This window comes from Labeo rohita, chromosome 13 (assembly GCF_022985175.1).
Source record: "Labeo rohita strain BAU-BD-2019 chromosome 13, IGBB_LRoh.1.0, whole genome shotgun sequence".
Lineage (NCBI taxonomy): Eukaryota > Metazoa > Chordata > Actinopteri > Cypriniformes > Cyprinidae > Labeo > Labeo rohita.
The window spans coordinates 27,153,682-27,170,105 of NC_066881.1; the positions used below are offsets into that span (position 1 = coordinate 27,153,682).

Genomic DNA, 16,424 nt, shown 5'->3' on the forward strand with positions numbered 1-16,424 from the left:
CTGGACTTTATATAAACATGGTATCACTTTACACACTTTGGCACATTCAAACAGTTGCTATAGTGATTAAAGACCAGTGCAAAGTGATCAGGCAACAGAGCAAGTGGCCGCAGGATAATCACCGATATATGATACTGACCATGAGACCTGGGCCCTCGTGTAAACTGGGCTGCAAGGAAATGACACGCAACACTGAATGTTTATTGTAAACTCAAGATTCTAATTTATGCATTTGCCACACACTAACTGTAAATCCAAAGCAACTCAGAGTGCATCAACTCTACACTTTTGAACATGCCATGTGGTCTTTGTGAATCAAAACTTGACCTTGACATTGCTAATGCTATATTCTACCAGCTAAGCTAGAGGAATGACACTGATTGCTTATCTCATGATAACAATGAACAACTCTATAGAGGCTAAAAATAGCAACTAATAAGCAGTACTGTCACAAGACGTACATGATGTTTATGTTCAACAGCCCCTGGTCGAAATAGCTATGCAGGCATGAGTTCTTCAAAAAATATTTCTTCTATCAATTTACTCTTGAAAAATAATACCTGAAGGGTTCATTTCTCTCAGGATCCTTTAAAATGCACACTCAGCACTGATGTACGCTCCCATTTCTTTTATAAGTGCAGTACAGACTGTATTGTCTAGTCTCAAGGAGACTGATAGGCACCAGGAAACTTCCATTAGCCGTGAGATACTGTGAGATACCGAATCTAATAGCCTGATTTCATTTAGTCTCTGGGTCACATTTGCCATCGTTTTATCAATCTCATTTGTCCTTTCTACAATAACCTGACAGGAAAAGCCGGAAATACAGAACAGAGATCTTGATGGAAATTTTAAATAGTTTAAACACAGCATGAACTTAGATAAGCAGCCTTCTACTAATATCTTCTGTAATTTCATGATTCAGATTTTCAAAGTGGACCATTTATTATATGATATACCTGGTTATATTTATTCCCAGAATTACTCAAACCTTGATTCACAACAACAACAACATTTAACAGGCTACTCACAATTTAAAATGTGCTATTTTGACCTGCAATTAAAATTTTAAGTCTACATCTGCTAAAATTAATGAAACATAATACAGTAGTCAGCTTTTGAAGTGAATCAAAATCTTTCATCAAAGTTCTGCTAAAACAAAAACAATACCCGTTCTTGTCTTAGGACAACTTTGATGAACCCTTTTGATCCACTTCAAATGTTGTCTACTGCATATCTTGTATGCTCATACAAGTCTAATCACGTCAGTTTTACCAGAAAATAATCAGCCCTGTGCTTCATGTGAGCTTTTTACATTAATATATCTATTGAATTCAATTTCAGTGAATGACCTCGGCTTTCCAAACATTGACAGGCTGCATTTAGTCCTTCTTCTTTTGTATTCGACCTGCACGAACAGGCTTGTGAGCTCGCCACTGCAGCAAAGTGAATGAGGTTTTTAGGACCTCTTGTTCTCGGTTGTTTGCGATATCCATTTATTTAGTTTTTGCTGGCAAACTGGAGCAACATGAGATACAGGAATAGAGCTATTGTTTGAGAAGCACTTTGGGGAAACAAAGCTTGTGTACAAAATATACAAACCATATGGCAACAAGAAAGAGTAATATAACCCATGCTCCGGGTAATGCATTGAGCTAACAGACATTTCAATAGTAAGAAATATGCGACAACTGAGGAGATTGTAAATAGTGTCTCTTTTAACGGCAGGTGCGTTGGATAAACAGGTGCTCTGTCTGATATCAGTTGATATCATGTGTGGATTGGGATGTTTGTTTGCCAGGAAAACAGCCTTCGAGAAAATTTCTAAATGTGAAGAAGCGAAAGAATATACAAAACAGGCTGTTTGGGAACCAAATGGCATCACCTATACCAAAGTGGGGCAGAAGATAGGTTTGTGTATTCCTCTGCTAAAAGAGAGGAGCTTAAAATCCATGTACTAAGAGTTTGTTTGAAAGTGAATTAATTACTGTAAGACACATCATCAGTCTAGAGATGAACATGATGTCTGCTGATAAAACTTGTGTATAAAGATTTAAAGGGGTTACTTGGGGATTATGATAAATCATACATGATTACACTTTTTAATTTTTAACAGATTCCTTGTTCGTCTGTGCATGCGTAAACAAGTTAATGTTTTTCGTGTGATTTCTTAGCCCAGAGGCTCTGAAATAGGTGAAATATATATATATATATATATATATATATATATGTTTTTAACTGCATTTTTTTAAATGCAGCCAGCCTTTGTTTTTTCTTTCTTTTTTTTTGTTTGACCAATAAATCACACCATTGCATACAGAAGTAGCAATTAAACTAAACAGAAGAGACTAAAATGCTAACCGTTTTTAGGTTTGCACAGTGTCAAAGTAAGACAATTAAAAGGAATAACTACATTATTCGACTTTAAACTTGCGTTATAGCATCGATCGAGTGTTTGAAATAACTTTCTTTTGTGAACTGATTCTTATTTTATAGTATTCTATACAGTGATAAAGACTATATTGATTAGCATTGCAATATAAACATACATTATCCATATGAAAATACATGTGATGGCTTGAAGAACACAGATAAACCATATACTGTTGTCATTGTGTGCTGATTCTCAACATGTTTTATCATAAAAACATTTCTTTCTGTATTTTATTCAGCTAAAGCCACAGCTGGATGCCTTTGTCCATATAAGGGATTTCCTGGAACAGGGTTGCCAGGTTTTAACAACAAAACTCACCCAACTGCTACTCAAAACTAGATTTTTGGTGGGGTTACCCCGGTAAAATGTGCATTCCAGGGGATAAATATCACGTTATTGTGGTCGCTTTATTCTGCAGACTTGAAAAACATTTGCATTTCGGGGTTCCCCCAATAAAAATCACGTTGAGGGGGCGGGGGAGTAAAATACACATTTTTGGTGGGCTTACCCAGGTAAAATTCACATTCCAGGGGCTTTAATCCGCAGACATGAAAAACAGTGTTAAAGCAGCTCAACAGGGTTGCCAGGTTTTCACAACAAAACTTGCCGATTTTGCTACTTAAAACTAGTCCAAAACAAGCCCAATTGCATTTTGTGGGTCCCCCGGTAAAAATCGCATCGCAGGCGGTAAAATACACGTTTTTTGGTGGGATTACCCTGGTAAAATTCGCATTAGAGGGGCTAAATATCATGTTATTGATACTGATATCATGATATCATCACTTTAACCCGCAAAACATGAAAAACAACCTGCAGCAACACTGTTACTGTAACTCAACAGGGTTGCCAGGTTTTTACAACAAAAAAAAACAAATTTCTACTCAAAACTAGCCCAAAAATTGCCCAGTTGCTTTTTGAGGGGGGCCTTCTGTAAAAATCGCATTCCGGAGGGGAAAATACACATTTTTTTGGTGGGGTTCCCCCTGGTAAAATTTGCATTCCAGGAGCTAAATATCACGTTATTGGGGTTGCTTCAATCCCCGGCAACAATGCTAAAGTAGCCCAATTCCGTGGAAAACGGCAGACTTGGCAATACTATCCCAGAAAGTCATTTGTTTTATTACTCCTATGAGTCTCGCTCGTGGCTTTTCTGTTCAAGGGTGCCCTCCGGTGTTGAGTATGAATGAAACAAATCACACGTGAGAGTTTTACACTTCATAATGGTGCTGGATTATTATGTGTCATATTATCATGTGTACTATTCATTTTTAAATATCGACAATACCGATATATTGCAACACCCCCAATCAACACGATAACAACATTTTATTATTTAAATATCATGATTATCATCAATACTGGTATATCGCGACAGCCCTAGTTGAAAACATTATTTGTTGCTTAATATTTTATGCAAACCATGATACTTTTCTCATGATTCTTTTCTGAATAAAAAGTCCAAAAGAACAGCATATACATATTTACACAAAACAGAAGCATTTTCATTTTTACTAAACTGTTTTTCATCAAATTTTCATCATCTTTACAAGGGGAACAGGTACAACAGACATTGCTCTTTCATACTGATGCATCTGCATCAAGTTTAATTCTGGGTCAGCATGGGCAGCATGTTTTCTGCATGTTGTTCTAGTGCTCATTTTCCCATCTGCAGGCTTAAGGTGGTTGTTTCTCGGTGGTGGGACATTCTTCAACAGAACACAGGGGACATTATGATGCTATCGTTGCAGAAGTGCAAGTCTGAAGTGAATCACAGCTGAGAAGTCTCATTGATTCCCTGTCTGAGAAACAGCTGTTCTGAAAGCAGCTGGGTTGGGGGTGCATGGTAATGTGGAGACACACTAATAAGGCCAATACAAACACAATCCTAAAAATGCATCTCATTATTCATCAGTGTTGAGGGCCTTGTATAAACACAAAAGTGGTGGTCAGAAGAGTCAGATGGTCAGGTGAGATATTACAATGTGCTGCAAATCCCTGCTTCGAATTAATAATGCTTTCAAAAGTAGGAGATTCATATGAAAGCATCCAGAGGAATAAACAGGTTGTAGACATATAGATAACTCTATATAGACAGTGCTGGAATTCATATCTTGAGCAACACGTACAGCAAATACCTCAATAAATCTCCCATATATTGAAGATTTGTGATGTATGTATTGGGGATTTATAGTGTTAGTTGCATTTCAAAATCAATTTTGACTCAAATCTTATGTTTTCTTCTTTTTTTTTTAAAGCATTGTATCTACCTTTTGCTGTATAGAGTGGGCACGGCCATTTGTAAATTTAATTGTCTGGCTTCCGGTCTCATTTGCTTCCAGCTATTTTTAGCTGTACAAAACAGCTCGTTTTGTTTCCTGATACTGTGAACTGGTGTGTCTTACCATATTATTTTAATGCGTTATTGTAATTATAAACACAGTGGTTTGTAGTGCAAACAATTTTACCATTTACTGCACTTAGTTATTCTTCTCATTATTTCCCTATGGCAGTTTGTAAATCAGAAGTCTAACACATTACCAGAAAACAGTATACTTCCGCATTGAAAAATAAGGTAAATACTCAATATATCAATTATTTAAAATACATTTAATTTTTATATTATATAATAATTATCAGTATGCATCTTTTTATTTATTTATTTTGTTATTTTTTTACAGATGTAATATCTTTATTTTGAATTTTAGAGTGTTTAGAATTAACAGAAACGTGTAAAATTAATGGATAATGTCCCAGTAATATCCAGATATTTACAGATTTATTAGTTTTTAAAATAAAAACTATAACTTCACTTTTTTCATATCTTCTGAATATGAGCAGTTCTTCTTTATAGTTAATTTTTAAAGAATTAAAAAAACAAAACAAAACAAAACAAACAAAAAAAAACCCCCCACAAACTCAAATATGAAACAAACCCCCCTCAAAGTTTTTACATTTAGTTACAATTTCTGTCAACCAAAACACTGGCTAATTTTTCCAAGTTAGCTTATATTTTTTTGTCTTTTGTGTATCAAAAATGGTTTCACTTATTAGCTAAATATTTTTAGCTTAAGACTTTTATAGTATATTTTATAGTAATCAGCTTACATCGTGAGAAATATTTACTGAAGTAGTCAATATAGTAACATAATATATTTACATTATAATATAATATTTATATTATTTTTATATATTGCCAAGCAAAATCAGTTTACAGTACAGGTTTAGGAAAAATAACAAATGTTACTTAAACTATTTTCATAACAACATTTTGGTTACATTTATTAATTCTGTTCTAAATATTGTACATGCAGTAGGCTATTCCATCCTTTTAAAAATCAAATATATATTCAAATGATTAAAAATGTGAAAATCCTAAGCAAATCTTAAATATGAAGTTTATATTTAAATTTGGACCTCTAATTTGAAAGAAAAGTTAGTACCCCTGCTATTGGTCAAGTACCCTGTGTACTGTAGCGTGTTCCACAGGGAGCCCCTCAGAGTGTCCTGTCCGTCCTGATGTGTGCTGCTCTAATGAGTGGGTGGGAGGGTCAGGCAGTGCGACAAATAAGGACACGGTTCCTGCACGAGCTTTCATTCTCACTTTTATTTGCAAGTGTGCTTTGGACCCACAGCTGCCTAAAATGCGCTAATTAGCCAAACAGGATTTGCTTGTGCTGTGTGTTTACGCTGGAATAATAAACTTTCTCAGCAAATGTAAGTAGCCGGTGTTCATCTGTCTTGCTTGCTGTGACTTTGTAGGTGTTTTTTTTTCAGAGTATGTGTGCGGTGTCATTTTTTAATGATCATGTTTGATGTCATCTGAGTTTAACACGCCACTATGAGTCCTGTGCTGTCGGCGTTCGTGTACTTGAAAGAGAGAGAGAGATTGAATGTTCAGCATTGCTGGGTTTATCATCATTCGGTTACACAGAGAAATTGCAGTAAACAGTAGCTTTTGACCATGTAGGCTACATGACACATTTAGTAAGCAAATGTGGTAAATAAATATCTGCAAGTGTGCTTTTTAAGAACACTAACGAAGCTGTTTTATTGTTGTTTATTGCGAGTCAGTTTGGATTAACTTTTAAGAAGCGTTTTTGATTATATTATGATATTTAACATTAAACAGTCTGGTTGAACACTGTAATATGCTGATATCAAATAATGAACACAAGATTTAGCTTAACATCGAATAAATACATAGATTAAAAAATACTTTTCATTTAGATTTCTGTGTTTTTGCTATACGATTAGCTGACAACGTGAAGATGAACTTTTTCATAATCAGATTTTAAGATTAAATGTGTATGAAGAAAGCGAAGTGTTGTCTTTTTAACCAGTCCACTTAATCCTGAGTAAAAAAACATGTTTAAAAGTACAAATATTTCACATTGTACACTTGCATGTGTGATTAGAAAAGTGCATTATGCTTCCATCAATTTTTTACTTTTTTACTTAAGCCTTTAAGCCTAAGCGATTTTACTTTAAAATAAATTAGATTTCTATTAATTTTAGTAGGTGGAAAGTTTTCAGTCACTACCTGACATTGTGTAAATTACACCACCCATGTAATACTATATTCTATTTACAAAACCTGATTTGTTTTAGCCTTAATTAGATATCTTAGAAAAGCAAATTTTTAAATGTATCACTTTTTCTAGGTTTATTTAAAAAATTAAACTTTGAACTTGAGTTTGAAGTTTACAAAAAAAAACTATTTACCACATGTTTGTATGCAGAGATGCACTAATGATTGTAACCTTTAAAAGTGCATGTGTTTCAAAACTCTTGTAGCACTAGTGTTTAATTATTTAGCGCAATTTGTTTGGCCTGTTACTTAAGAGCTCAATAACAACAGTCAGCGGTGGGTAACGGATAGTATTGGCTTACAGGAATCTGGCACTGGGTCCCCAGAAGCACCTCATGCTGGAAACTTACTCTGGCCTGAAGTTTATTCTGAGGAGTGAAATGTCACACTTGACATTTTGCCTTAAGACGTTTCACCACATAATTGAAGTGCTAGACGGATTTTACAAAACATGATCTGTTCCTACGTGTTCTGTATGTATCAGAGTATTCATTTGATATGGCGTGTTCTTGACATTGAAGTTCATCATTTGTTTATGGGCAAAACATTTAAAAGTAAGTGAATTGTGAAGCCAGTGCAGTCAATCATCATACAGACAGTAACAAGTGGTATAGCGTTACCCAGAAGAGCATCAAAGAGTTGTAAAAGTGACGTTGTTTTCTATTTCTAGGTTTTCAAGGGGCCCTTTCTCATGTGCCAAAGACGACATGATTCACTATCTCAGATGGACTGTTTTCCTGTGGATCGTAAATTCCATTCCTTTTACTTCAGGAATGACAGTGAATGAGAGAATAGGTATGTATGCCGTCACCAAAAGGTCCGCACCAAGATGTTTGCTTATTCTTGTCCGTTTACAAAAGGTTTGATTAGAAGCGATTACTTCTGTTTGTTTTTTCAAGCCTTGTTCGTCTCCATACAGGAGGTCAGTGTTGACTTCACCGCTCTGGTGCAGAGCGCTGCTGTCGTCACCTTTAATTAGCGCTCTGTTTTAGCTTCTTGTTTGGAATCCTTGTATGCAAATGAATTGTTTGTGATGAAAGACGTCGCGCCCTCCTTTAAGACACGGGGACTCTTGCGCAGCTATTTGAAATTCCTGCTCGCGAGGACATGGCGTCAAGCCCTTGACCTGGGTGGCATTAGTCAGAAGCCACCAGGACACATCCGCTCTGGTGTTATGTGTCCGATAGAATTGCTTTATTGGCCCCATTCAGATTAACCTGAGGCGATTACGGAATATTATTGCACAGTGTAAATGCCCACGAATGAGAGTCCTCTGAACAAGAGGACAGGCAAGCAATATTTTTGCCAGCTGAGTGAATTGCTATCTCCCGTGATCCACTGTGCGAGCGTGACATCCAGGAAGAGATTTAGAGAGGATTTACAGCATGTGTCCCGTCTCTTTAAGAGTCGGCAATTTGCCAGCAGATGTGCTGATTTTTGGAATTTCCTGTTAATGCTGTGTTTTGTGTGTGTGTGGCTGTGGATGTAGATATGTTTGTGTGTTTTTGCATTTGTGTCTGTGTGAGCCTCCTTTTTATTTGGGATAATTGTTGTTGATGAAGCAGAATCTGTCCTTCAGCAATATCACGCTGCAAATGTCATGGGAGGGGAGACTGAGGCTTGTTGTTTCACAGGATCTCAGTAACTAGTAGGCTTTTTATGGAATATGTGACCCTGGACCACAAAACTAGTTTTAAGTAGCACGGGTATATTGTAGCAATAGCCAAAAACACATTGTATTGGTCAAAATTATCGATTTTTCTTTTATGCCAAAATCATATTATGTAAAGATCATGTTCCATGAAGATATTTTGTGAATTTCTTACCGTAAATATATCCAAACTAAATTTTTGATTAGTAATATGCATTGCTAAGTACTTCATTTGGCGTTTTTTCCTCAATATTTTGATTTGCACCCTCAGATTCCAGATTTTCAAATAGTTGTCATATAGTTGTAATATTGTCCTATCCTAACAAACCATATATCAATGAAAATAATTTTTTTTTCAATTTCAAAATAAACACCTTATGACTGGTTTTGTGGTCCAGGGTCACATATAACCATTATTTGTTTCCATCCAATGTTACAAAAAGTTGTCAGTTTTGCTTAATATGAATTTTCAGAATTTCAGCTTGATTTTTATTAATCAAGGTGGATTTTAACGGAAATTGTAAATTATATTTTCAGGACAAACAGTGTTTTGAACCGTGTTTCAGGTTGGGGCAAGTTGTCCCATTTGCTTAAAATGAAGTTTTATACAGTTTATTAATTTACAGTAGCCTATTGGTCAACAAAAAAAATTATTTGGATATTTAATTTAATTTAATTTAATTTTTGCTGTATAATTGTTTATAGATTTGGTTTTGCTGAAAGACTATTATCGATTGCAACAGTTTGGTTTCGGATGTAAAAATCCCTTTCCTTTTATCTGTAGTGGAATTGATTTTTAAAAATAATTTATGAATTGTCAAAGACAGAACTACTGTGAGTTATGAGGTTGTTAATTAATGTTATATATACTTTTGCTGTAGCCTTCATCCTGTTGTTTTAACTAATTTTTTACATAATCTGCAGTGGCAAAATTTCTGGAGAAAAACTACATTACCCTTAATTCCACAAAAAATCTCAGCCAATCGGAGATTTGAAACAAGCTAATCATGCCAAAGTAACTCTTTAGTGCTCCCTTACTCTTGTGAAGCAATGTGAATTATTTAATAGTCTTCCTATGCTCTGAAATTCCTTGAATATGTAATATGCATGTTTTGCAATAAATGAAAAATATATTGTTTCTCTATACATAATCAACACCTTTAAATCAGTAGTCGTTTTTATCCTGTTCTTGCTTCAGGCGACTGTATTTCTTTCCCTTATTAAAGCCAGTGTCTAACACCTGTTGTCTTTTTGCTTCAAATTAAAAATTTTAATGTGATTCACCTGGATGATTATCTGGATGATTTGTTTCATGGCTTATAACTCTTTAAATGAAGGCTTTCTTAAAATATTTTGGTCAAGGTGCACTTGACGTCATGTGTTACAGTTTCCAGGTCCTGACGCTCCATTAGATCCCAAAAGCAAACAAAAAACTGCTTTAATATACACTCGTAGTGTACTATAGTACTACTAAAAAATCATGATTTTAACCTTTATCTGCATACTGAAAATTTAGTTAGACAGACTTTTATTCAGCTTTATGTATAAAATATAAAATATTGGTGCGGCGTCTGTAGTGTTCACCACATTTTTATGAAAAGCTTAGTTTAAAGATGTGCTAAAAAGAATAGTGCTTATAATATTATTCTCATTGGAAAATGAAGTGGATGCTTTGACTTGGAAACAGTATGTCATACATCATGACTAAACAAGGGGAAAGGCTGTTTAATGGCAGGTTCCCATTGTGACAACTTACCCACTTCAATGAACTGTATCTTTTTTCTTGTGCAAAATGGCTTTTCTGTAGCCTAGACTTTAAGGTACATGACTCTGCAAGAATTGATTTTCAAAAACAAACCTTAGAAATATTAATGATAGCCTTAGAAATATGCACTTGAGTAAAAATGTGACACTATAGCTGTGGTTTCTTCTATACTGAATAAGCTGAAACATTACCAGTTTTTAAAAATCAATTCACTTGCTTCATTAACGCATAATCTTCGTCTTCTCTGCAGATCATACATGTCCGCCCATGAAGCTGGAAGAGAAATGGCATACCAATGTGAACATTCACAGAGAATTCACAGGTACAAACAAAGAATACTGTATATACAAATAGAAATCAAGCACAGCTCGTCCTTACGCAGTGCTGTTAAACATCAAACTGGCTGTTTAAACCATCCCTAATGTTGCACATGGCTGAAGCTGACAGAGCAATTTATACAGCTAATTTTGCATTTCCTGAAGGAAATGCCAGTTCTCGCAAGCCAGCTAAAGAATACTGTCGAAGATGAAGCTTACCTACATCTTTGACAGTATTCTTTAGCTGAGTTTTTCAAATGTGGTTCTGTGACATACAGTATCAGAGCGTTTGCTATCTGTTGGCTGCACACAAAAATCATGCTTATGTGTGAAGTGTAAAGATGGATATACTATCAAAAGTTTGGGGTTGGTAAGATTATTTAAAATGTTCATCGAGGTTGAATTTATTTGATCAAATATATGGAATGGAATATTATTACATTTAAAATAACTGTTTTTGTATTGTAATATATTTTCAAATGTAATTTATTCCTTTGGCAAAGCTGAATTTTCAGCATCATCACTTCAGTCTCCAGTGTCACATGATCCTTCAGAAATCATTTTAATATGCTGATTTGCTCAAGAAACATTTATTGTTATTATCAATGTTGAAAACAGTTGTGCTGCTTGAGATTTTTGTGGAAACTGTGATATGTTCAGAAGAACAGAATTGATCTTAAATGGATAAAATAATATTTTAAGAATATTTTTGAAACATTATAAATGTCTTCACGGTCACTCAGTTTAATGCGTTCTTATTAAATATGCATTTTAAAAAATCCAAAACTTTTGGACTGTAGTGTTGACGGTTAAATGGATAGCAAGAAAGAAAAGACCAATCACTATTTAATATACAAATGAATGCAAGAAGAATGACCAATCACAATGTGATATGCAAATACCACAGTGGCATCATCAATATAGGTTAGATTTAAATGCTAGTTGCTGTCAGTGTTATTTCTGTCAAACTTTAGTTTGAAAGTAATTATGAATTATATTAACAGTTCACCTAAGGCTGAAATAATCTACAGAACAAAGTTTGGATAGAGTCTCTACTAATTGCAGAAGTTTAGAGCAAGCCCCAAACCAAAATGTTTAAGGAATAAGAAGTGTTGCCTCGCTAATAATAATCATTCCACATAAAAGGCTACAAATGTGTGTTCAACAGGTTGTACAGGACGACATTTGCTGAAAATCTCTTTAGCCTAAAGCTAATGTTGTTCCTTTAGCAGAACATGGTGGTGACAGCGCTAAGGTCATGTTTTCAATTCCCCAAATGTTTACGCAATGTACTGTAAGTTGCTTTGGATAAAAGTGTCTGGCAAATGAATAAATGTAATGCATGTTTGTCTTTTTCTTCTCTTGTTTACAGGGTTTGATTTAGCCGAGAAGTTTCTTCTCAGAAAAGGCACGGTGACGGACAACAGGCTGTTGTTGAGACTGGGGAGTAAACCCTTGTTTAAACCAACAGAGTGAGTGCTGCAAATGTTGATGTGGTTTTGAGATTGTGCCATTTATTTTCCGCTCGCACATCATTCAGAGGATTGTTTTGTCTAAGAACAATGTTAACTGTGACGGCTAAGCTTAAAGTTATTGCAGCAAATGTGCATATCCATATGGATGTTTATGTAGTTTGGACGTGATCAACGATGTGCAGAATCCTCTAGCATCTGGAGAGCAGAAAGTAGGACAGTTCCTTGCAGAATCACTGCTGTGATGAGCATGTTATGATGGTAGTTTGAATTAATGCCCACATCCACATGTTGCGTGTTTTGGTTAGCCTTTCTGACAGCTTCTCATATAAATCTCGGGATGGGACAGAGCGCAGGTTGCCTTGCTGAACAACTGCGTTCTCGCATGAGTTTATACCACTCAAGGTTTGAAAATATGCCAGGCTGTTATTGGGTTTCTGCAACGAAAACCAGTATTTTCTCATGGTGTAAGCTTGCTTTGACTTCAGCTGATGTCTGGTAGAAAACTCGGGAGATGTACGTTTTTAATGGCGTGTTGACATGAAGTGACCCAGATATCACGAGCTCACTGAGATAATTCCCTCGCATTGGCTAATAAGGATAAACTGTGAGGTGAGCCGTGAGACATGTTGAATAATTTGGACAGAATTAATTTGCAGACCGTGGGCAGTGGGCTCGACCAAGGAGAAAGAGAGGTGACTGTAATGGAGTACCGCCTAGAAGAGAAATCAAGCAGTAATGGGGAATCATGTCCTGTATATTAATTGCCTTAAAATGACTTTAATAACTTATAGCTCAAGGGTGACACCAAGTTCAAAGAAGGCTTCTGTGTTAGTTAGACTTTTCAGGTATGTTCAATCTACATGAAACAGCCTTGAACATGTACAGTTATGTAGGCCGTGTTCCGTCAAGGTCAGCTGTCCAAACCGTGTGAACCCACAGGATATTCATGAGTCCAAATTGATGCTCAAAAGAACTCTTTTGTATTTTTCTGAAAAGCTGGTGGGATTGTGGCAAGTCGGAGGTGGGAAGACTGGAGTTGAAATTCCCCACTTCCAACCTCAAAGCGTTCCTGTCGGTTATACGTCATGATAAAGCGTAAACAGAATAGGGTGGTGCCATGACTTATGATAATTGACGCAAACATAAAACCGTGATGTTTGCACTAGAAACATCTGACAATAAGTTATCATTACACATAAGACAAAAATGTTATCATTACGTTCCCGTAACTCAAACAGTAGAGCATGGAGCTAACAACGCCTAGGTCTTGGGTTTGATTCCCTGGAAAAGCATGAACTTAAAGTTTAATGCAGTACGTCTTTGGATAAAAGCATCTGCTAAGTGTATAAATGCAAATTACATTAAAGAGGTCATGATCTACCATTATTTTTTTATCATTTTGTACTGTTCTCTGAGGTCCACTAACATAATTTAGAAGTAATAGGCTATTTTCTGTCCTGTTTCGACCTCCCTCATCAGAACGCTCTGTTTGAGTAGGCGTGGCGGATTCTAGACTCAAAAGTACACGCCCACTGCTTTGATTGGCTAACAGTTTTGTATGTTTGACAGCCTACATCCAACATAGATGGACACTGCTGTATTTTAGATAAAAAAAAGCATAATTACTCAGTACATATCAAATGATCTGTAATAACAGACAAAGCAATAGTGACCATGTAATAAAAATGTAATATATCGACCACGTAATTTAAATCTTTCTGAAAATTCTCTGAAAATACTGCAGAAAACGAGTCTGCAGTAAAATGAAGTGAACAAAAGACAAATTTCTTACTGACACGGTCTGAAATAAACTAAATCCACTCTTTCCTAATCTAAAGGAGGGTAATGTATAGACTGTTTTGCCACAGCTTGGCACTATGCAGCATCTTGTTTTCGGAACCATCTTTGTTTGATTTCTACAAAGACTTGCGTTTGTGTCTCTAGTTATTTACACTACATGTGAATCATGAGCGGGGCTAAACAGGCGGTGATGTAGAAGCAGGCATTGACCTTCTGCGGAGGCGGTGTTTAGCCACACTATTACTTCATAAAGTGGCACATTCCACAACCCGATTTGGCAGATGGGCTTTAATATAAGCTGTTTTTAGACTGAGAAAGTTTTGAGTGCTGAAACTTACAAGATGTTTTTTATAGTACAGTGACCTCTTATATGTCAAAAGTTCAAGGGGAATTTTGATTTAACATAATGCCTTTTCAAAAGAAACAGGGCATGTTTTTGGTTTTTGTTTCACTGTGATGCTGTGTACATTACTAATTTTTTTATTTTTTTATTATAATTTATTAATGAATTAATCTTTTTAATATTTTTTGCACAGCTTGTATATCTCAATGCTTAGTGCTTTTGTTGCCATAGTAGTGGTGTAAGGGTACACAAATATGACAGTTTGCTACATACCTCGGTTTTAACGTCACGGTTTGGTATGATTTCAGTACAGCAGTGGGAAAAAGTAAACTTTTTTTTTTTTAATAAACTGGTTTACTGAACAGGTTGCTCCTTCATTAAATGCATTCAGTTATAATTAAACTTTTCCTAGTGATAAAAATCTACTTCAGCTTATGCTTAAACTATAGGGAGCCCTTTTACATTTATAAGGTTATAATGAACAACTTAACCCAAACTTAAAATATATATATATAATTAATTATTGCAAAGTGTAATCTACATGTATACTTGTGGCGCCAAAGCTGAATTTTTAGAATTATTTACTCCAGTCTTCAGTGTTGCACAATCATTTGGAAATCATTCTAAAAAGCACATTTAGTTCTCAAGGAACATTTCTTACTATAATCAGTGTCAGGAAAAAAAACCCCTGTTATTTATTTTTATTTATTTATTTTTTTGTGGAAACTGTGATTCATTTTTCAGGATTCTTTAAATGTCAATTTACAATAGAAATTTTGTTTTGTAACATTAAGCTGTAAATGTTTTCACTGTCACTTTTGATCGATTAAATGTGTCCTTGTTGAATAAAAGTATTAATTGATTCGAACCTTTTTTTTTTTTTTTTTTTTTTTTTTTTTTTTTTTTTACCCTTTCCAGTGTTTCGAAATCACTGTTCCACACAGCATCTCATAACTTATTGCTTTATGATGTAAAGCATTTGGACACTTTCAGTATGTTCCTAGTTAATGTGATGAGCTACATCTGTGTAAACTTGAGGAGAACTGACTACATAAATCCATTTAAAATGTCCCTGGGACCAGTTAGTTAAATGTAATCACCAGAAGAAGCTCTGAGAAAAGATCTAGCGTAATTTGTTTTTGCAAATGCCGCTTGGTAATTTATCTAAAAGAATAAGATTAATTCACTTTTAACTGTCTACGATTTCAGGGCCACTATATACACCGTACGCTGTGCACTGAAATAGTCCTTTGTTTAACATTTGTAGGTCATTTGTTCCTTTGTGTTTCATCATAGTCTTTAGTTCAGTCTAACTGATTATTCTCTGTGGTTTCAAGCACACCTGCCGGTTTTGGCCGCAGAGATTCAGCGCCCAGTGGACGTCTCTTCTACCTCCATGCGTTTCACCAGTGAAAAATAACACCCAGTCATCTACGCAGGGAAAGGGGGGATATTTTTAGCGTTTTTTATACAACTGTAAACACACTGTTTGCTCCCCTGGACCCTGAAGGAGTCATGGGTCAGATGATTTGCGATCTGTTGCTCTGTCCGACGCTTGGTGGTCAGTGGCCTGCTGTGGGGCCCTCTTTCTGCTGCTTAGACCTGCCCTCAGGGACCAACTGTGAGTCTCTTTGGCTGGAGGTTGAGTGCAGTTCTGGGGGACGAGAATGCCAAGTTGTCTACCCGGACCCCCATACAGACACATGCACTCACACATACACACCCTGCCAGACCTCAATTAAGCTGAACTCTGACAGGTGATGGCGTTAGTCAGCTGGATGTGTCGGGGGGTGGAGAAGGGGGTCAAAGAGCCCCCAGCACAAACTCCAAACATCTCTCACTTTACTCGCAGGAAATGCAGCCGGGCCCCGTCGTACAGTTGATACGATTGCATGGAAAGAGAAGGCTCCACTCCTTCAGACTATTTTCCATTAGTTGTTTCACAGATGACTCCACTAAGATGTGCTAATTGCATGTTTGGTGTTCGTTTTTATGAGAGGCAAGGGGCGTGGGAATGATCTGAAAAGTGTTGGGGGAAGCACAATATAAAG

The 16,424-nt window shown here is 35.9% G+C and overlaps 1 protein-coding gene across 3 annotated transcripts in view; it reads left to right on the plus strand.

Moving 5' to 3' along the window:
- The first annotated feature begins 5,946 nt into the window (after positions 1-5,946).
- LOC127175021 (collagen alpha-1(XIX) chain) overlaps positions 5,947-16,424 on the plus strand; it is a 184,852-nt gene continuing 174,374 nt past the window's right edge. For all 3 annotated transcript variants that reach the window (XM_051125822.1, XM_051125821.1, XM_051125823.1), the window contains exons 1-4: positions 5,947-6,148; positions 7,693-7,817; positions 10,689-10,760; positions 12,128-12,227. In XM_051125822.1, coding sequence (XP_050981779.1) covers positions 6,147-6,148; positions 7,693-7,817; positions 10,689-10,760; positions 12,128-12,227 — 299 coding nt within the window. In that variant the 5' untranslated portion in view covers positions 5,947-6,146. The remainder of the gene's footprint in view (positions 6,149-7,692; positions 7,818-10,688; positions 10,761-12,127; positions 12,228-16,424) is intronic.